Source organism: Miscanthus floridulus, chromosome 9, assembly GCF_019320115.1.
Source record: "Miscanthus floridulus cultivar M001 chromosome 9, ASM1932011v1, whole genome shotgun sequence".
In the NCBI taxonomy this organism is placed as follows: domain Eukaryota; kingdom Viridiplantae; phylum Streptophyta; class Magnoliopsida; order Poales; family Poaceae; genus Miscanthus; species Miscanthus floridulus.
Window position 1 is genome coordinate 98,586,915 of NC_089588.1, and position 21,361 is coordinate 98,608,275.

The 21,361-nt window shown below is 46.8% G+C and overlaps 1 protein-coding gene across 2 annotated transcripts; it reads right to left on the reverse strand.

Annotated features, from left to right (window-relative positions):
- Nucleotides 1-8,089: 8,089 nt before the first annotated feature.
- LOC136482451 (DUF724 domain-containing protein 7-like) lies at nucleotides 8,090-14,493 on the reverse strand. Of its 2 annotated transcripts, XM_066479664.1 has the most exons (8): nucleotides 13,324-14,493; nucleotides 10,407-10,746; nucleotides 10,171-10,319; nucleotides 9,962-10,060; nucleotides 9,820-9,874; nucleotides 9,620-9,741; nucleotides 9,410-9,545; nucleotides 8,090-9,301 (listed from the first exon to the last, which is right to left on the reverse strand). In XM_066479664.1, exons 1-8 carry the CDS (start codon nucleotides 14,461-14,463, stop codon nucleotides 8,391-8,393), a joined length of 2,952 nt encoding a protein of 983 aa, XP_066335761.1. In that variant the 5' UTR covers nucleotides 14,464-14,493; the 3' UTR covers nucleotides 8,090-8,390. The 2 variants fall into 2 exon arrangements, with proteins under 2 accessions (XP_066335761.1, XP_066335760.1); XM_066479663.1 differs by having other exon boundaries at nucleotides 10,171-10,746.
- Between the last annotated feature and the right edge of the window lie 6,868 nt (nucleotides 14,494-21,361).

A 21,361-nucleotide genomic window follows, 5' to 3' on the forward strand; every position in this document is an offset into this window, starting at 1 on the left:
TTGATCCACCGATCTGCTCATGTCTAGCCAATCGCGTCCAAACAAATTTGATCGTTTTAATTTTTTTTTTCTAAATACATACTCCCTTGTCCCAAAATAAATGAACTTCAAAAGTCTTTATTTTAGTACGGAAGGAGTAGTTTCTCCTATATGTGCACATAGCGTATATCTGATCTAGGTGAATATAATGGCTATCCACATTTTGATCGATAATTCACATTAATCTTCGAAAATAAAGAAGAGGCCAACGAATTACCGATGAATGTCCTCGCCACATCAACTACCATGTGCGCATGCATGATGTACCACCACAATATTGGAGTTATGTGGCAACAATATCAATTGAGAATTTTATATTAATGTTTTGACTGCGGGCATTTAATTGAGGATTGTACGAAACAAGTTGCATCGTTTTGTGTGTACTGTGGTCGAGATACTTCGAAGTACTATAGTTTATTACTATCTACAAAGGATTTACCACACAGGGCGCTTAGCCGCTTACCACAGCTAATCCATTTTATCTCCGGGTGGAACCCAGTGCACACAAACCTGTGGTGTGGGCGCTTGATGGCATGCGTGACCGCTGGACCAAGCGTCCCTACTCCAACCAAGCTGTTGACAACCATTCTGTGAAGTTATCAGAATATGAAATGGACATCACCATTGCATTCCTCTCATCGAGATGGTAAAAAAAACATATATAAAACATCCAATTCAGAGTCTGGATGAAATAGTTACACCCTCAGAAAGATACTTTCGAGAAAACTAAAAATCTTGCTTGGGTGCCCGACGTCATCCCCTTGTAGAAGTTTCGATGGAAGTCCGAAGTTCCGACGTTTGGAAGTTCCAACAGACATCGGAACTTCCCACAGACTTAAAAAAAAGATCATGTTCGGATCTAGCCTTTTGGATTCCGATTCGAACTATTCTGGACTCTTAAAAAACTTGGAAAATAAGTCTTGAAAGGGATTCCTGCTGGGATAACACGACCCCCTCTATATATACTAGAGGATCGATCATAGCCAATTGAGTAATCCAACGTCCAATCGAACATTTTTACATTATTACTTCTTTTTTCTAATCTCTTCAAACCCCATGTTTCGATCTGTTCATCGCTTGATCCAATGACCATGGATGGCGTCCTATGTTTGTCGATCGACCTAGGGCAACCCGGCGACGTACTTCCCTCAAGGGCGTCCCTCCCGGGCGAGAACTTTGACGGTTCTTCATCACGTAAGCACGTTTGATTATCTTTTGGTGGTTTGCTCATAAAACCTCATTGTTCTTCACCATGAAAAGAGTGCTGATTACCTGCTACGTTCTTCGATATGTGACGATCCGGACGATCTAACTCTAGCTAGTGTGTGACCAATCTTTATGTTAACACAAGCTAATAAAAATAGTTGAGCTATATATGTCGTCCGTGCACTGATGCTAACGGGCTCTTAAACAGTCTCCTAAATTTGCAAAGCTGATTAACCATGTATGTATGTATGGTCGTAGTTGTTCCATTGTGCCTACATTGGCTCGAGTGCTTTTGCCGACGTGGCACTCGTTCTTACTCTCTTTAAGAGTATGCACTGGCGTCTTTGTATTGCAGGCACCCTAATAAGGTTTCAAGCGAGGCAACGGATGAGACAATCCAAGGTAGTGCTCGATTCAGAAATATTGGGGACGGAGTCGCTCCTAGAAGGAAATATTCTTTTAGGTAAGAGAGAATATTTGTCACTAAAATAAACCCGTCTGCCATCCATTTGGACTATCTCATTTTATCTTGTCTTCCAACCAAACATTACCAGACAACCCAATCCCCCAGGAATCGTAGGGCAATCCTCCTGACGCCGTTCGTCTGTGTCGGCAGCAGGGAAGGGGAGGTGCGTAGAGACTGATTGATGGGTCCCATGTATGTCACAAGTAGGCACAACTTGATAGATAAGCCACGTGCTTAAAGCACTTGTATCTTACTTTTTCTGCACTTTTATTTTTCTTAGCTTTCAAGCCTAGTGTTATGAATACGCTCAGCATCCACTTTAGTGGTTAGAATATATTGCAGCAAGTGGAAGTTCCCCTACCTATAAAGGGCAACAGAGTGTCATTTCCTTCAATCCAAACGGCCAAGGGCCAAGCTAGCCTCTAATAGTTCTCAAATCTGAATCTGAGATCTATTTGGGCCAACAATTGTTATCAGAACCTTGTGTTCTTGAGTGAGCAGAAAGCCATGTCTACCGCCAGCCAGATCGCCAGAGCCTGCGCTGCTGCCGGCACCAGGACCGGAGCAGGAGCCGATGACCGCACGATGCGCCTTGCTGCCGTAGAGGCGGTGGTTGCGGCGGCGGCCAAGACGGCCAGGCAGGCAGCGGCTGCGACCTAGGCCGCGGTGGCTGCAGCCGCGGCGCTGCGTGCTGAGATAGAGCGGCAGGAGCCGAAGCCAGCGGGGGGAGGGTCACACAGCCCGGGCGGGCGCCGTCGCCAATCGCCGTCACCAGAGCGGCGTCGTGGTCACCACGGGCGCTCCCTGGTGTTGCAGAAGGTCTACCATGACTCCGGAGCGGGAACGGCATGGCCGATGCTCACCAAGTTGAACTACCACAAGTGGACCTTGCTGACGAAGGCCAAGCTGTAGGCTCAGCGGCCGTGAGAGGTAGTTCACATCAGCGGCGGCGACTGCGACGACGATCGCCGGGCACTGGAGGCATTGTGCGCCACCGTCCCCACTAAGCTTGGTTCTTCCATCACCAACAAGGCCACGGCAAAGCTGCCGTACTCAGTGGCGGATCCAAAGGGGGGGCTGGGGGGGCTCCAGCCCCCCCTAATTTCTTGATTTCAATGCTAATTACTGTAGCAAAAACTTGATTTCACCGTTAAATCTTCGTGCAAATCAACATCTCTGTTGTTTTAGCCCCCCCTTATCCCGCATCCCACATCCGCCACTGGCCGTACTAGTCAATCATTGCGGCACGCATCGACGGAAAATCACGTACGCCGGGTAACGCTGCAGCGCCTTCGAGGGGAGTGGGAAAGCCTTGCCTTTTAGCCCAGTGAGCAAGTCAAGAACTTCGCCATGTGACTGACCAACCTGATGGAGCATATGGCGCACAACGGCGACACCGACCTCATGGAGGAGCGCGCGGTGGAGAAATTCCTCCGCTGCATGCCGAGGAAGTACGCGTAGATCGTCATGTCGATTGAGACACTCTTGGACTTCGAGCAGCTCACCGTCGAGGATGTGACTGGGAGGCTCAAGGCGATGCAGGACCGTGAGGAGGGGCCTCACACCGAGCTGAGCGCCACTGGAGGCAAGCTGTTGTACACGATGGAGCAGTGGCGCGCCTTCGAAAAGAAGGAGGGAGGATCCGGACCATCCGGCTCCTCCAACGAACGTCGTCGGCGTCCTCATGGCGACAAGAAGGAGGAGAAGAGGCCTCGGGGTCAGGCAGGAGCTGATGGCAGCACCGGCAGCGAGCGCGAGGCATCCCGGGATGACACCTGCAACAACTGCGGCAAGTCCAACCACTAGGCGAAGGACTGCCGCCTTCCTCCACGCCACGGTGGGTAGGCTCTCGTCACGCAAGTAGGGGAGGAGGATGCTGGTCTGTTCCTGGTGCATGGGTGCATCGAGTCGCAGTGAGAAGCAGAGGAGGGGGTGAAATTTCCAAGCTTTCTCCTTTCCTTGTCGGCTGGCTCCGCACATCTCCACCTCGATGAACCGCGCGCCCATGCCTTTCTTGGCAAAGGCGCAGATGATGACAAGATCGACGGCAGGTACCTTGACACCGGTGCCACGCACCACATGACTAGTCGGCGTGAGTTCTTCTCCGACCTAGACTATGGCATGAAGGGCTATGTCAAGTTCAGTGACGCCTCCACCGTCGAGATCAATGGAGTCGGCTCGATCATCTTCAAGGCCAAGACGGGGGAGCACCGCCTCCTCATCGGCGTGGACTACATCTTGGCCTTGAGGAACTCCATCATCAGCGTCGGGCAGTTGGATGAGAATGGCTCGCAGGTGGAGATCGAGGATGGTGTGTTACGCATTTGGGATAGAAGCCACCGCCTTCTCACCAAGGTGAACCGGGGAAGCAACTGCCTTTACGTGATTCATGTGCAGGTGGCGCACCCCCTTTGCCTTGCCATGTGCCGGGACGATGAGGCTTGGTGCTGGCACGAGCGCTTCGGGCATCTTCACTTTGAGGACCTGAAGCAGCTTGGTAAGGAGGAGATGGTCCGCGGCATGCCCTGCGTCGACCACGTCGAGCAGCTCTACGACACATGTGTGGTGACCAAGCTGAAGCACCGGCCCTTCCCTCGTCAAGCCTCCTACCGCACCACCGAGCAACTCGAGCTGGTACATGGCGAACTCTGTGGTCTAGTGTCACCGACCACTCCTAGAGGTCGGCGCTACTTCCTACTGCTTGTCAACAACGCTACCCGCTATATGTGGGCCGTGCTTCTCGATTTCAAGGCGACGGTTGTAGACGCCATCAAGTGCCATTAGGCAGCCACAGAGAAGGAGTGCGGCCACAAGCTCCAGGTGCTCCGCACGAACAATGGCGAGGAGTTCATGGCGTCCGAGTTCGTGGCGTACTACACCAACGAGGGGATTCAACACCACTACTCTATGCCCTACTCACCGTAGTAGAACGGCGTGGTCGAACGCCACAATCAAACAGTGGTGGCAGCGGCACGCGCCCTCCTCAAGCAGTGTGGTATGCCGGCGGTCAACAGGGGGAAGCCATGATGACCGCTGTACACCTGCTCAACCACTCATCGACCAGTGCTCTCGATGGCAAGACGCCGTATGAGGCCTGGCATGGGCGCAAGCCGGCGGTAAGCTACCTGTGCGTCTTTGGCTGCCTCACCTTCATCAAGGAACTGAACCATGTCAGCAAGCTCAACGATCGTTGCTCGCCAAGGGTATTCATCGGCTATGCAGGGGGGGCTAAGGCCTACAGCGTGCTCGACTCGGCGACACGACGCATGTGTGTGGCGCACGATGTCGTGTTAGATGAAGGACATGGCTAGGCATGGGACAAGGCAGTGGATGATGGGTCGGCGGCCGTGCTCTGCGACTTCACCGTCGAGTATGCGTGGGCAGGAGGTGCTGAGGGAGCACAAGGTGCATCCTCATCGACGTCTGGGTCTTCATCACCAGCGCCGACCTCTTCATCAGCTATGCCACGCTCGCCATCACCACATCCGGGGGAGCTTGGCAGCCCATTAGTGGTAGTCGGCAGCCCATCAGCAGTGATCGGAAGCTCATTGGCAGCAGCGCCGACCTCTCCAGCACCATAGCCTATCTCTCCGGCGCACCAGCCGACCACTCTAGTATCTTCTACTTTGCTCGCTACGACATCAGGGCACGCAGGGCAGCCGGAGGTCGAGTACGCGATGCCGCTAAAGGATGATGAAGACCGCTTGGACGTCTACTACGACGATGAGCCCCTCCAATATCGCACGGTGGCGAACATCCTCGGAGAGCAGTCTCCATCGAACTAGCCTAAGAGGCTCTTCACCCAGCTACATCTAACGCACGCCGGTGAGCCAAACACTTATGCTGAGGCACAGGGTGATCCGGCGTGGCGGGCGGCAATGGAGCAGGAGCTCAAGTCCGTCGAGAAGAACCACACCTGGGAGCTGGTGCCACTACCTGACGACCACCGCCCCATCACCCTGAAGTAGGTGTTCAAGCTCAAGAAGGACGAGTTGGGAGCAGTGATCAAGCACATGGCATGGCTGGTAGCGCGTAGCTTCGTCCAGCAATAGGGGATCGACTACGATGACGCTTTTGTCCCCATGGCACGCATGGAGTCAGTTCGTGTCCTCCTCGTGCTGGCGGCTCAAGAGGGGTGGCAAGTCCATCACATGGACGTGAAGTCTGCCTTTCTCAACGGCGACCTCAAGGAGGAGGTCTACGTGCGCTAGCCACCTGGCTACGCCATCACCGGAGAAGAGGGGAAGGTGTACCGCCTGTGCAAGACACTCTACGGTCTGCGCTAGGCATCGCGCGCCTGGAATGCGAAGCTCGATGCCACGCTTAAGAAAATGGGTTTCAAGCAGAGTGCGCATGAGGCGGCGGTGCACCGGCGAGGCAGCGGATGCAACGTCTTACTGGTCGACGTCTACGTCGACGACCTCATCATCACCGGTGCTGAAGAGCAAATGGTGGAGGTATTCAAGGCGCAGATGAAGAAAGCGTTCGACATGAGCGACCTCGGCCTCCTCTGTTTCTACCTCGGAGTCGAAGTGCGCTTGGATGCCAGCGGGATCGCCCTCTGCCAATCCCACTATGCCAAGTGCATCCTCGAGCTCGGCGGCATGACTGGCTGCAATCCGGCCCACACTCTGATACATGAGGTCGATCCAACCCATTACCGGCGGCTAATCGGGAGCTTGCGCTACCTGGTCCATACCCGGTCGAACATCGCGTTCGCTGTCGGGTACATGAGCCGGTACAAGGAGCGGCCGACGATGGAGCATCTGTAGGCCGTCAAGCGAATCATGTGCTATGTGGCGGGCACCCTCGACTATGGTCTCCACTATGGAAGGACCCCTGATACGGTGCGGTTCGTCGGCTACTGCGATAGCGATCTCGCCGGCGATGTAGACACTAGCAAGAGCACAACCGGGATGATGTTCTTCCTCGTTGATTGCTTGGTCAGCTGACAGTCACTCAAGCAGAAGGTGGTGGTCCTCTCAAGCTGTGAAGTGGAGTACATTGCTACTACCACTGCAACAACTCAGGCGCTATAGCTGTCAAGGATACTGGTAGAGCTGCTTGGCAGGAAGGTGGATGTGGTTGAGCTGAAGGTGGACAGCAAGTCTGCTCTAGCTCTGGCCAAGAACCCTATTCTTCCAAGAAAAAAGCAAGCACATCCACATCAAGTATCACTTCATCAGGGATGGCTTGGAGGATGGGAGCATCAAGGCCAACCACATTGCCACTACTGATCAGTTGGCTGACATTCTCACCAAGTCGCTGGGAAGTCCAAGTTCTAGAAGATGAGGGAGAAGATTGGGCTACAGCAGATCACCTCAAGTGCTCGGCACAAGGCCGAGGGAAAGAAATGATAGATAAGTCTAGTGCTAAAGCACTTGTATCTTACTTTTTTAGCACTTTTACTTTCCTTGGCTTACAAGCCTAGTGTTAGTAATATGCTCAGCATCCACTTTAGTGGTTAGAATATGGTGCAGCAAGTGAGAGTTCCCCTGTCTATAAAGGGTAAGGAAGTGTCATTGTAAAAAACTAAGCCATTATATTTCCTTTTATCCAAGTGGCCAAGAGCCAAGCTGCTCTATGGTAATTCCTAAATCAGAATCTAAAATCTATTTGGACCAACACAACAGTCCCACGTGTGTGTGGTAAGTGGCTGCTAAGCATCGCGGAGCGCTTAGGCGGCGCTAAGAGTCAGTTAACAAATTTTCTTGACATCGTGGAAGCATGAGGGGCGCTTGCATGTCAAAAAGACGCTAGACCAGGCGCCGGCGCTTGGAACGTGCATCTCGTAAAATCAGGAGCCGACGCTTGAAGGCTAGTTAAATATTAGCCTAAATAGGTCATGCACGCATTGCAAAGATAGACGCCCAAATAGGCTCCTATAATTATCAAAACATTTAAGCATCAGTAAAATGGTTGATTCCATTGTAGGCTAGGAGCCTTATACAGATGCTTAATGATGATGATTTTTAAGCGGCCATATAAACATCTTTGCATTGTACGTGCCCTAACAAATAGGCACCACAATTAACGGAAGCTAATTGCGTAAATATGCTCCATCCGATCCATCTTTTATCTTTTTTTATAGCTTTATTCCATAAACCAAACGCATAACAAACATCTAGAGACATCTTCGTCCCCTCAACCAAACACAGAAACCTTCAACAAAACACCGAACATGCATCTAGGAAACCTTGAACCAAACACGCATCTTGGTGTTTCCGTTCTTGTCCCCTTAACCAAACATAGAACAGAGACGTCCTCATCCCACAAAAGTGAACAAAAGTGAAATGAGTCTATACCGTCTCTCCTTGATCCCAAACCAAACACAAAGTGGTCCTATATCAAGTTGGATCACTACCATCAGACAACAGATGTCAGCGGAATCAAAGTTCACAAGAACGGAAACAGATTGCCTTCAAACTAAATATGCTACAGGCAAATAAGTACAGTCCAACTAGCTGGCAATTAATATAGCAGTAGCAATTATAAGAGTCGAAACTTCATCAGGCTCCCTAAGCCATAGATACGTACAGATACATAAACGGTACCGAATGACTTGCACAACATAATGCACATCGATCTGAACCCACTTTGATGCATAGATAACCTACAGCCCAACAGCATGAACAGATGTCAAGTTAGAAGCAGCAAAACGATATCCAAAGCTTGTGCATCAGGTTAGCCTCTTCAGCCGCAGCCCAGACAAGACGTCTTTAAACTTTCGTTCCGCACCGTTGCACAGAACCTCATACCCACTAAGCGATGTCTTGATACTAGCAAGCTCTGCATCTATTTTTTCCTTCTCCTTTGCAATCTTCTGACTTTCCTGGCGAATGCGCCCAAGTTCTTGCTCAAGCTCTGCTGCAGCTATATCTTTTTCATCAAGCAGTGCACCAACTCGGGAGGACGACGCTGTCTTCTCCACAAACTTCGAATCCAGCTTGCCAATTTGTACATGATAACTGGTGCGCTCAGATTTTATCTTGACCAAATCGGTCATGGCGCTCTGCATAAATTGCACACTAAATCCATTTGCCTCTAGATGGGAGATTGTCCTGATCTTGTCCTCGAACCATTCCATGCTGTTGTCTATGCTTGCTTCCATTGTAACCTTCACTAAGTCCGCAAATGACACCATCATACCTAATGCCATTCCTTCACGTAGTAATGGGGCATGTTCTTGGAGTGGAAGGAAATGAGGTTGTTGAGGAAGCTCCTTAAACACATGCATTGCTTCAACTAGATCCCACATAGGTGAGTTCTTGACGAACAAAGCCTGGTCCTCAAAAGGCTGTGGTGAAGGCAACAAGCTCTCAAAAGCAGAGCAGCTCCTCAATGGAGAACTGTCGATGATGCACTGTGAACTCCCAGCATTCTGTAAAACTGACCTCTCATCCACTTTCCCACGGGCTTGTTGAGCCGGACAATCAAGACATAGGATAGCTGTTTCCATGACATGGTTGCTTTCAGCTAATTTGGTAGCAGCATGGTCTGTGCACATGTCATCATTTCCCTTCGGTTCAATAAGGCTGTTGATCGTACCAGTTGGCTCTTCATCAAATTGAGTATCATGTATGTTAGTACCTGCACACAAAAATCCAGTCATTAATCATTGGTCTGCAACTATCATGTATGTATGCCTTCAATTATGTAGCAAACTATGCGCATGGGTAGATTTTCCACAGTTCATACCTATCCCATTATCCATTGATTTAAAGCCAGGAGGCACCATCGGTAACAGGTCCTGATTTGATAATTCAGTTATGTTCTGTGCATCCTCCAAAGTTTTATCAAGCTGTTCTTGAGTATCAGAATTCAGACACTCCAACTACATGCAAAATAGTACAAGGGTGAGAACGTGATGAATAATATAAGTATTAGTTTGCAAAAGAATGCTCTTACTGCTACGGGACATTCTTCCATTGTCTCTGCCAATTCCTTGCTTCCTCTCTGCTGGACAGTCCTAGTCACATCCAATGAGCTATTTGAACTGCACAGTTCTTTGGATCCTCTCCTGTTAGCCACTGCAGATTGTACGGCAACTGTTATTAGATTTTAATTACCACCTATAAAGATGAATGTGTTCCATAGAAAACACTTACATTTCTTAGAGGCAAGAACCTTTGTACTTGAACCCCTTTTTGTCCTTTTTGACACCTAATATAGATTGACAAACAGAACAGAACAAAACACGTGAAAATGAATACAGAAAGGATGTTTTAAAAGCCAATCATATGTCTGTACCAGTCTATCTGGAGATAAAATAGTCTGGCCAGTCCCAGAGACACTCAAAGCTAAAACAATGTCCGGAGTAGAGAAATTCATGTTGCCCTTCAACTGAATCTGCACAAGCAAAAAGATCAACATTAACAGAAATAATAAATTATATGCAGGCATCCTTACTCCAGCTACAAAACATAAGGAATGGGACTCAAATTATTAGAGGGACCGACCTTTCCCTGAAGTCCTTGAATAGGGTGCGTTTTCCCCGCTTTAATGTCCGATACACATTTCTTCACCCTGAGTGATTTGGCAGGGTTTTCCTGTTTGCGTGTGACAGCACTATTTCTGCGCGCTGAAGCCATTTTCTTATTTCTGCGCCCTGAAACCATTTTCTTTCTTAGTTCAGTAATGGAAAGCATATCATGGCCATCAACACTTCTTCCAGAGACAGGTTCATTAAGCTCACCATCAGTAACAACCATATCAGACAGGATTTCTTGATTGTCCACTGGTGCTGAATGTCCTGGAGAAGCACAAATGAGTCCGTTCATTGGCACCGAATTCACTATCCCATGTGAACCTTGAAGACTGTTCTTTTCAGAGACAAAAGAATTCGGTGAATGAGTGCTTTCTGGTGACTTGCACAGAGCAGACAAAGGAATGTCCATCTCAGAGACTGAAGCATGTCCAGAACCTTCGGCTAATGTGCTCTTTCCTAGACTGTGTTCTTCATCACTGGATGACACCTCGACTGGTGACCTTGGACTATTACCAGACACAGACCGACGCCTCGAGTTAGCCCGTCTCTGCACAAGGAAATATTTAGAACAGATCATACAAGTTGAATGATAAGATGTTTTATTGCTATATGCTCAAATTTCAAAGAGATACCATTCTTTAGCAATGTGCTATATACATATTGCATGCCAATGGTTAAAACAAATGTCTTAAACTCGCAAAACAGCTGACAGCCAATAGGCTTAAACTTCATAGATACCCATAGTGAAATATTTTCCAGGGTCAAGATCTATTCATGATCAATAATACTATCTCCGTTTTTTATAGGGCATGTTAAGTTCTAAAAAGTTAAAATTCAGAACTCTTGCCTAACAATCAGCCAAATTATATCCATGTTGTGTGTGCAAAAGTTGTACCACTGTATTCGTAGCCAATATATGTTTAGATACAACATTAAGTTTATAGCAATGACAATATTCAATCTAGTCATAAATAAGTGACAATATTCAATCAAAGTATAAATACGCCAGAAACAGAGTACTAGTAAATAGGATAATGCTTGAGTATCATTGAATCTATCACAAAACGTAATTCATGCTGAACAGCCCCCACCCCATTACCAACACTCCCCCAACTGCCACCACATGGGGATCCTATGATATTGCCCACCATCGTGAAATAAGGAATCAAAGTTAGGGATGAAAGTGGGCTAGCCCGTTAACCCGCATATAGGCTTAATTTTGTGGTTTACACGTGGTAAACCACAAAATTAAGCCTATATGCAGATTCGTGGGCTAGCCCGCTTCCGTCACTGATCGATGTTTGCCTAAAGTCAAACTATCATAAGTTTGACTGAGATTATAGAAAATAAGAATAATATTTATGACATCAAGTTAGCATCACTATCTAGAAAAGCCAAAACGTCTTATAATTTCGAATGGAGGGAGTAATACTTTTCTCCATAAACTTGGTCAGACTTAGGAAAATTTGACATGGGAGAACCTTCGATACTTATATTTCAGGACGGAAATAGTAATTTGGCATCCTTTATTCATCCTCCTGTGGCTCCCTGTATCTACACAATGCAATGCAGCTGCTCCATCACTGTGTACGAGGCGAGGCCACGTCACACCACCACCCATGAGCGAGCAGCAAATGAGGCAAGGCCATGCCTATGCTGTCATGCCACCACACAGCATTGGGATCGACTGCCTCAGACCCCCCTCGGCCCTCAGCTTAGCGGACACAAATCAGATAATGCCATGCAGGGCCGCAGTGCAGGTGATCTGGTTCACAAGGAGGGACAGCTGTTGTCATCGGTGCAGGTGCTCAATGCCACATTGGCAAGAGCAAGCGCGAGGTATGCAGGTGATTCAGGTTCGTGGAGTGCAGCATGTACGACTGCAGATGGAAGGTATTTGAAAGAAGGGGCACCGTGTTGTACCATGGCCCACAGGTGCAACGAGAATTGCCTGCTCATGTGCCTTGCAGGTAGGCAGTGGCTGAGCCAAAGCAATCCATGTCCATAAGTTCTCAATTAATCACTTCATCTCCTACACTTCTAATCAGTAATTACTTCTGCCGCTTCTCGGTTTCGATTCACTTTCTTTCAGAAGTTCTCTACTACTAGTTGATGTGTTTGTGTGACTTTTGAACTTGCGAACTGGTGCTGTGATGTGAATTGGTGCTGTGGACTGCTGCAGCCATGCAGTGAATTGGTGGTGTGGTGTGTGGTTTGATGCAGCCATACAGTGCTGTGAAGTGTGAACTGCTGCAGTCCAAGTATTGAGCGCAGTGGTGTGCTTCCTATGAGCTGTGACCCTTGAGATTGAGGTAGTGAGTGCTGTGTGTGAACTTGTGATTTGTGAACCTATGCTGCGACTGATATATAGGGTGAACTTGTGAACTCTAAATCAATGTGAGTTCTGTATCCTTCTGTTTCTGTTGAATTTCCGCCCATATTTACTTGTTTACTTCTATCCGTATATCCCATGTCATCCCTGCTCCTGGATATCCTGTTCCAGCTCCCGTTCCCGTTCCTGGTGACAAAATGTGAACATAGAAATGATGAGTGGTTTTCCCACCCATTCCCATCAGTTTTTATCCCTACTCCTAGAGGACCTTATGTAAACATGAGGTTGATGATACCCGTATTCAGGGTCCTATCATACAAAATTAGCAGCCCAAACACGCAAAACACAAATGGAACAGCTTGTCTGAACTTAATCATGTGCCAGAAACTCCATCCTACCCATAAAACAAAAAACAATTTGACAGACACAGGCACAAACTCAAGGAGAGGAAATATTGCCATTTGGCTGAAGCTGGAGCGTACTACAAATCATGTGAAGCACAGTATCCCTGTGTCAGTGATGGACTTAATTAGACTAGCTGTACTTATCTCAGATTTGTATTTCTAACAAATTTGTCTTTCTAAGAATAGCTATGGCCTACAGGCAATCATATTCATATATTACAACGAGACAATGAAGGAACTAAGATATGCAATAAAGTCAGCAAGGGCCAGTCCCAACAAATCAGCAAGGAACCATGTAGTATCTGCATCTCACAAGAGTACAACAGCAGACAATCAGAAATGAGCTAATAAAGACAGCTATGACAAACAGACAGATCTGTTGCAGTACCTTACGGGTCGCAATCTTCCATTGCTTGCCATTCCACTTATACTGCGGCTTGAGCAATGGCGCCACCTTGGTCACCAGCATTTCTGACTTTTTGGCAACAATACGGATCTCATACTCACCCTCGCCGAGGACCCTTCGCACCACACCTGGTGACCATGCCCCATCGCAGTAGGCCTCCACAGCAGCGCCAGGCTGGAGTTTGAACTCGCTCTCCCTTGGCGAATGCTCGACAGCCGGCCTGATGAACCACCAATGCAGGTACTCGGTGGCCTTCTCCGGCCCGCCCTCGCCCTCCTCCAGATCGAAGTACTCGACGACGTAGCTGAGGTCGTCGACGACGACCCTCACCGTGGCGAGGAACCAGGACTCGCCGTACGCGCTCCGTTGCCTCATCACCTCCACCTTGTCCCCGACCTCGTAGACCTTGACCGCGCGCTTGGGGCGGACAACCATCGCGACCTGGGAAGGGATCCAGTCGCCGTCGACGTAGTCGCGGCGGGGGCGGACGAGGCCGGGCGCGAACTCGATGACCTCGCGGGTGATGGGGAACGCGACGGTGACCCCGGCGGCGCCGGAGCCGGAGCCGGCGGGGGCGGGGGCGGACACGACGATGCCCGACCACCACCCCTCGTTGTGGAACGCCTCGACGATGTCGTGGGTCTGGAAGCGCGGCGGGGGCGACGGGGGCGGCGGCGGCGGGCGCGGGCGGATGTGGGACGGCGCGAAGGGCTCGGCCAGCACGCCTTCGTCGTCGTCGGCGAGGAGGTGCGCGTACTTGACGGTGTACCGCGCCGGGTGGCGGTACCCGCGGGCCGGCGTGAAGTCGAGCACGGTGGCCTCGAACCAGGACCCGTGGAAGCCGTCGTCGTCGACGCGGACCTCGACGTCGGTGCCGGGAGGCAGCGGCGCGGAAAGGTCCACCCCGCGGGGGGGCGAGGAATGGGGCCCGTCGGGCGACCCGGATGGCGACCGCGACGACGGCCGGGGCCTCTTCGAGGGCTTGCTCCGCCTCAGGCTCGGCGAGCGCCCGCTCCCGCGCCCGCGCCCGCGCCCGCTCTTGCTCCCGCGGGGGCGGCCGCGCCCCCTCCGTGCGCCGGCGGCGTCCGGCGGCGGCGCGCTGCCGGATGCGGCGGCGGTCATTGGGGATCGGAACGGGATTCGGGGGGCGGGGTTTGGGGGAACTGGGGTTTTGGGTGGGAGGGTGGGATGGAGGGGGTCTCCGCTATAGGCGTGGGAGCGCTCCAGGCGGGGCCAGGCTTTTGCGCGCTCGATGCAGGCGTGGTGCGCCGTTTCTGAGCAGGGTGTGTGTGTGAACGGGGCGGGGAAGCCGTTGCAACGCAGCTCACGCGGCTCAGTAAGGGCGCGGGAGCCACGTGGCGCGGTGCCGGACAACTGGCAAGGTGGTGGTGGTGGGACGTCCGGCGGGACCACCTGTCAGTGGATGAGAAAGCGCGAGCGACACGGGTGCGGGGAGGGGGGCTTGAACCGCGAAGCGTGCTTTTGCGTTGCGTCGTGTGTGGTTTTTTGTCGCGGCTCCACGTCCCTGCGGGAGACGAGGGATGTGGCGCATCGGTTATCGTGTCGTGGGGCCTACATCAGTGAAGCAGGGGCGTTACATCATCTGCGAAGTAGGTGACCGTTTGGCAGGGTCCCTCATTATACGTGGGAAAGGGGGGAAACCCTGACTTGTTTCAAATAAATTGTCTAATTTTCGTAAAGATATAAAACTATATTAACAGTATCAAATAAATTTAAGATCATATAATATATATATTAATGGCATATCTAATTAATATACTTTCATATAATAGATATTTGTGCTTATTTTTTTATACCATCGTCTGTAGTTTCTTCCTAAGAGCATCTCTAAGAGTTCCCTAAATTTCTTTCTAATCCTTGGTTTTTAGCAAGATGAGAAAAAAACTCATCCCCAACAACTCATAATCCATCCTCCTAATCTTTCACGTAAAGTTACGCGCTTCCGAGTCGCGCGTATCTTCTCTCACGCGCGTGTTTGTGGTCACTCTCCACCATACGCCTCGACCCGCGTGGAGTAAGATCCCATCGCCTCATTAGGTGGGTCCCTCTTTCTCTATTTATTTTTCTCCTTTTTTCTTTTTGTGCATTAATATATCTATTTTACATGACTGTATATGTATTCATATACTAGTTGTAGACGTATAATAAGATGTCGTGCACAATGTTTTTTTTTCTTTTTCACTGTTTTTTCTCTGTTTTCCACATTTTCTCTTCTTCCGATCTAATTGAATCTTATGACCACGAATCCACAAAAGTTATGATAAGAAGTTGCGGTAATAATATGTCACGTAAAAAGTTATGCATATAAGTTGTGAGCATAACTTTGTAATTTTCAAATAATGGAAAGTTGTGAAAATTATTTTTTTCAAAAAAGTAATTTCAAAAAAATTATGATGACAAATTATGTTGATAAGTTGTTCCGTAAAAAGTTATGCATATAATTTGTGTGTATAACTTTGTAACTTTCAAAAATGAAAAATTATAAGTTTTTCCAAAAAAAAAGAAAAAATAGTTATGACAAAAAGTTGTGGTGATAAATTGTAACATAAAAAGTTATGCACATCAGTTATATGTATAACTTGGTGACTTTTTTTTAAAAAAAAAGAAAAAAAAAAGAAAGAGTTAGGAATGGTTTTTTTCCAAAAAAAGGAAAGTCACAGGAGTTGTGAGATTGATCACTGGTTTTAGAACTAATCGTTCCCTAATTAGTGGAGTCGTAGATTTGGCACAGATGTCGCCTCTTAAGGGTAGTACCCCTCCAATTTGGACCCTATGGATATGCACCGCCAGGTGGTCTGCTCCTCGCCCGGCAGCTACTCCTTCACACCGCCCTCACACCGATTATGTGCATGCCTTGGTGAGAAATTTCAATCTTTGACCCTCAACACGTGTGCCTCTCTACATTTGACACTCAATTGATACGCCTTTAAAAATTTTAACCCTGCACGTGCAAATTTTTTGGATAAGAGGGATTTATCTCATTTTCTATCTCCGAAACTCTCTCTCCTCTTTACTCGGGCCTCGAAAAAAGACTAAATTACCCATGCACAGAATGAAGCCATGTCGCTCAGGGTTCTGCGAGTTGCGAGTCGCAACTGTTCTGGCAACCATGAGGACTTCCAACCGCCAGACGCCGCGACCCGAGCAGGCTTCGGCGGCGTCCTCCACCAGTCATCGCTCGCCGCCGGACATCGGTCGCCCCTAGTCCTCCACCAACCTCTATGTTGTTTAATTTGGTCCTGGTTAGCTGGAGCTTTGTAGCTGCAGCGTGCATCAGCAAGCTCAACCGATCAGGCTGATTATTTGGCTTGTATCAATACATTTGCTTAATAATAGATGCCCCTGTTCCATCTTATTATAAGATACAAGGAGGTCTGCTGTTACTCTTTCCCATCTCAGTTCTTTGCTGATGCTCGACTAGTTGGTCAACCACCGACTAAATGAAATATGTCTGACTTTATTTGATACTTTTGTGTTTTTGTTAGATCACTACCAAGACCTCATTCAAGAGGCCCACCCAGGAGAAGGCTTTTTATTTTTATTCCTTTTTATTCAATATTAATAATAACCACTCTTAAAACAATTTTGCAGATCTGAGTCTTTTGGGGCACGGTAACATCTGCCACGTTAGACGGTGTTTTCAACGTGCAAAAATCATAGCGTGACAAGGCTAAACCTAAGAAAAATCATAACTTTTTCGTTATGACGTCGGATGAAGATGAATTTTATATGAAAATTGTAGATCTCCATGAGATCTAAAACTCTGTAGTTTTGCATTGTTTCACTTGAGGCCGTTAAGATGCTCAAAAGGATAATATAAAATTTTAGTAGCATAATAATTGGTATTGATGCTTGTCGCTTTAGAAAAATAATATCTTTTTTAGTATGGTGTCAAATAAAGATAATTTTTACATCAAAGTTGTAGTGCTCAATGAGATGTACAACTTTATAGTTTTGAGTTTTACAATTAAGGTCATTAAGAGGCTTGAAAATAATGTAAAATTTCGCAACATAATAATCACTTACTAGTGCTTCTCACATTAGAAAATAATATCGTCTTTATATGGTGTCAAATGAAGGTACTTTTTATATTTTTTAAGTACGTTAACAATCTCAAATATAAAAACTCAAATTATAAAGTGTAGATTTCAATGAGAACTACAACTTTAATATAAAATTTATCTACGCTTTGACACCATACAAAAACGATATTATTTTTCTAATGCGACAAGCGTTAGTATGTGATTATTATGCTGTTGAAATTTTATATTATTTTTTGAGCATCTTAACGATCTTAAATGTAAAAACTCAAAACTACAAAGATGTAGATCTCATTGAGAGCTACAACTTTGATTTAAAAAATATCTTCATTTCACAGCATAAAGAAAAAATATTATTTTTCTAACGCGACGAGCACTAGTATGCGATTATTATGCTCCTAAAATTTTATATTATTTTTTAGCATTTTAACGTCTTAAGATAAAAAACTCAAAACTAAAAAGTTGTATATCTCGTCGAGATCTAAAATTTTCATATAAAATTCATCTTCATCGGATGTTGTATCAAAAAATTATGATTTTACTAATATTCAGTCTTGTCACGCCACTCCTAGTGGCTCGACAAAACAATACCGCCAATGGAAGTGACGTGACAAGGTTTTTCATGTCGGAAACGCCGTCTAACGTGGTAGATGTTGCCGTGCCAATGCATCTGGTATGACAACGTTATTTTGTCGAAACAGCGACACTGGCGCGACCAAAAGGGACGTATCTGCAAAAAAAATAGGAGCGGTTATTATTAAAATATTGAATTGAATAAAAAGGATTAAAAATATTAAAAAATCCCCTAGGAGAAGGCAAAGATGTTTCCCAGAATATCATGAATTAATGTGAGATGGAGCAGTGAAAGAATTCTAGAGATCCCAATTATTAGCTTGGTGTATGTGTATTAGTGTAATTTGATTGTGGTTATCAGATTATCTGTTGTTTCCTTATTTGGGACATTGGTAGTTGTATCGGCGAAGTCGCCAAAAAATGTGTTGGCGCTTAATTAGGTCACACACTCGATAAGGAGCTAGGTCGCTCGATGTGGGCCTAATCGATTTTTAGATCGGCCGGCGCCGAGGGAATGTCCACACCTGGACCTTGTGCCTCTAGCGCTGAGCGCGATACGCAAGACATGTCGACGGAGCAGCCTCGCCGGGAGCGCAATACGCAAGACACGCCAGTAAGGTCTCTTGAGACCCAAAACCCTATACGCCCGGGAGGGACCCCGTTGGGGTGTGTAGCGGCTATGGGCTGCTTTAGCCGGCCTGGCCACTCTAGAGCTTCCCCGTCGTCGATCCACCATCCATGTAGCACCGACAAAGAATGAGGATAAGTATAGGAGAAGACAAGGTAAAAGAGAGGTAGTAGATTGATTTGTTATGTTTTGTGTCGATTGGATAGATGGGAACTCAATCGGCCATAATCGTCTCATATATAGAGAGAGGTTGGTCTTATCCCAGTAGGAAACCTCTCCGAGACTTATTTTCTAAGTTTCCCATGAGTCAGAAGTTCTGATTTTCGCGCAATGCCAACACCTCCAGGCGAACATCAGAAGTTCTGATTTCCGCGCAAAGCCAGCACTTCCAGGCGATAATCAGAAGTTCCAATAGGGGTCAAAAGTTCTGATTGGTCTTCGCCAATTATCGGTAGTACTGGTTTGGGTCGGTAGTACCGATGTTGAGACATCTTCTTGAAAGCACAACTCTCTCATATGGACTCCAAATTGAACATTCCATATATGTTTTTTGATCATCTTGACGAGAGGAACATAATGGTGATGTTCGTTTCTTATTTTGACAACTTCATGAAATGGACAATTTTGGTTGTCAACAACTATATACAAGTCGCCGCTGCAGTAGCCTCAAAGCTTCCATCTACACATGTTGCTGGTAAGAACACTCAGGTATGCAAAGATAAATAAAAAGTTCACCAACTCCCTTACTGATATTTGTCTCCATATAATTTAGCTCATTCAAAGTTCATGCATTCCTAGTTTATGTCATATGCTCTGGTTTGGGTGTTGTCACATAGGCCTATGTAGCACACCCATAGGCCTTTTTGAATTAAGCATGGTGCTTAGGTTAAAACCGCCTTCTTTAATCAAACTTAGACATGGTGTTTAATTTTGGTTAATGAACTTGGAGTATTACTTTCATAAACAATGGAGGTAACTCATGTTGGAGATGAATCAAGGCTGAGATTATTTTGCAAACTTTACATTAGCCTTGTTTGAGTATACAAAGTCCAGTGAACAAATAAATAAAAAAATGAAATAGATTAATAGATAATAATACTAGCAATAAAATAATAAAAAGGAAAATAATAATAATAAGATTTAGGCTCCCTAGTGTTCAAACCGGCAGAGCCCTTGTTTGTTTCCACCTTTGTTTCTTTTTGTTGAATAAATAGGTACAAGAATAAATTTGGGGGAGACGATCCACACTAGCACTCAAAACCTCCCCTGCAAATGATGTACAACAGATCAACAGTTCCAAACTCGGTTTGTGCATCCTCTCTCCCTACATTCAAATAAAGATTAAAATTGAACAAATATAAAATATTGAACAAATGACACTCAATCTCCATGCTATCCTTTGATGAAAATTTGCATACTCTCTATTCCTTGCTAAAATTCCTATAACTTGTGAACAACATATCATAGGGACCCCATGTTATCTATGCAATTGGAATTTGTGATATAGTAAGATGAAAAAGAACCTTGCTCTCTGTTGACACCTGTGGTGGCACACAGAGATAAAATCCACAAGTACACGGGTATCGAAGTAGTTTTCATCCAGAGTATTATTGAGTATCGTATCCACAGGGAAACGTGTGTTGTCTATAGACTAGTTCGTCAAGGGATAGCAATCAAGGTATAAGTATGAGTTGAGAGGATTCCTATGGTTATGACCCTATGCAAAGCAAGGCATATGATTCTAGTGTTCACTTTGGGACACCGCTTAGATTGTAAAGCACCGCTAATAGATAACTCTACCGACACGACTATAGTCCTAGTAATTTAAGAACCTGCTCAATTCGGAGTGGACTACAGAGGATAGATGGGGCTGTCACCACCCACTACTACCACACAACCAGATAGCCTAAGCACCACGCTTATGCTAACGATTACTACTCTAATTCAGCTAGCAAGAACTAGAGTACTCAAAAGAACTGTGAACCCGTGAGCAAAGAGCACAAAACTTACTCTAAATAGAAATTAGTTACCAGAAGTATCTCATATGTAGACTTGGAAAAGCCTAGATCCACCAAAGTACAAGCCGTAGAGGTAGAACCGACAGGCCGGTACTTCCCCCAAACTCTTCCCTTACTCTCTCTCTCTCTCTCTATTGTGTACAAAGAATAGATCCTAACTAGAGGACTAATCTCTCTTGAATGCGATGCCCTGATCCTGAGATAAGGATATGAATTAGGGTTTTAGGATGGCCTTAGGGAGAGGGGTAGGGGCTGCTATATATAGGGGGGAACCATCAATTCTGAGCCCTCGGATCAAATCGACTTGAAGTAACGACGTAGATTTGATCTTTAAGGCGGTGGGAAATGGATGTACGAAGGAGAGACCGACAGGTGGACCCACTAGGCCGGCCAGCCTGCAGGTGGGGCTAGCTAGCCCTAGTTGGCATCCCCTTGGCTTGATCTTCGGTGAAGAGTCTTCTAGAGTGTTCTAGAGTCTTCCCAAGTCGGTATCGTCGTGGATAAACGTGATTTTCTTTAATGAATAGGTTCTCCTTGATAGTTTTCTTATTAAATCCTCCTGCGTTCACAGATTCATCAAAACTCATAGAATTTATTAATTTAAACTCCTAAACTTATGTTTGGTGATGAAATTAAGTATATATGCAGATTATGTTGACGGTTTATGATTGATGTTAACGACAGTCAACAAGCTCCCTCACACTTAACCTTTGCTCATCCTTGAGCAATGCCAAACTCAG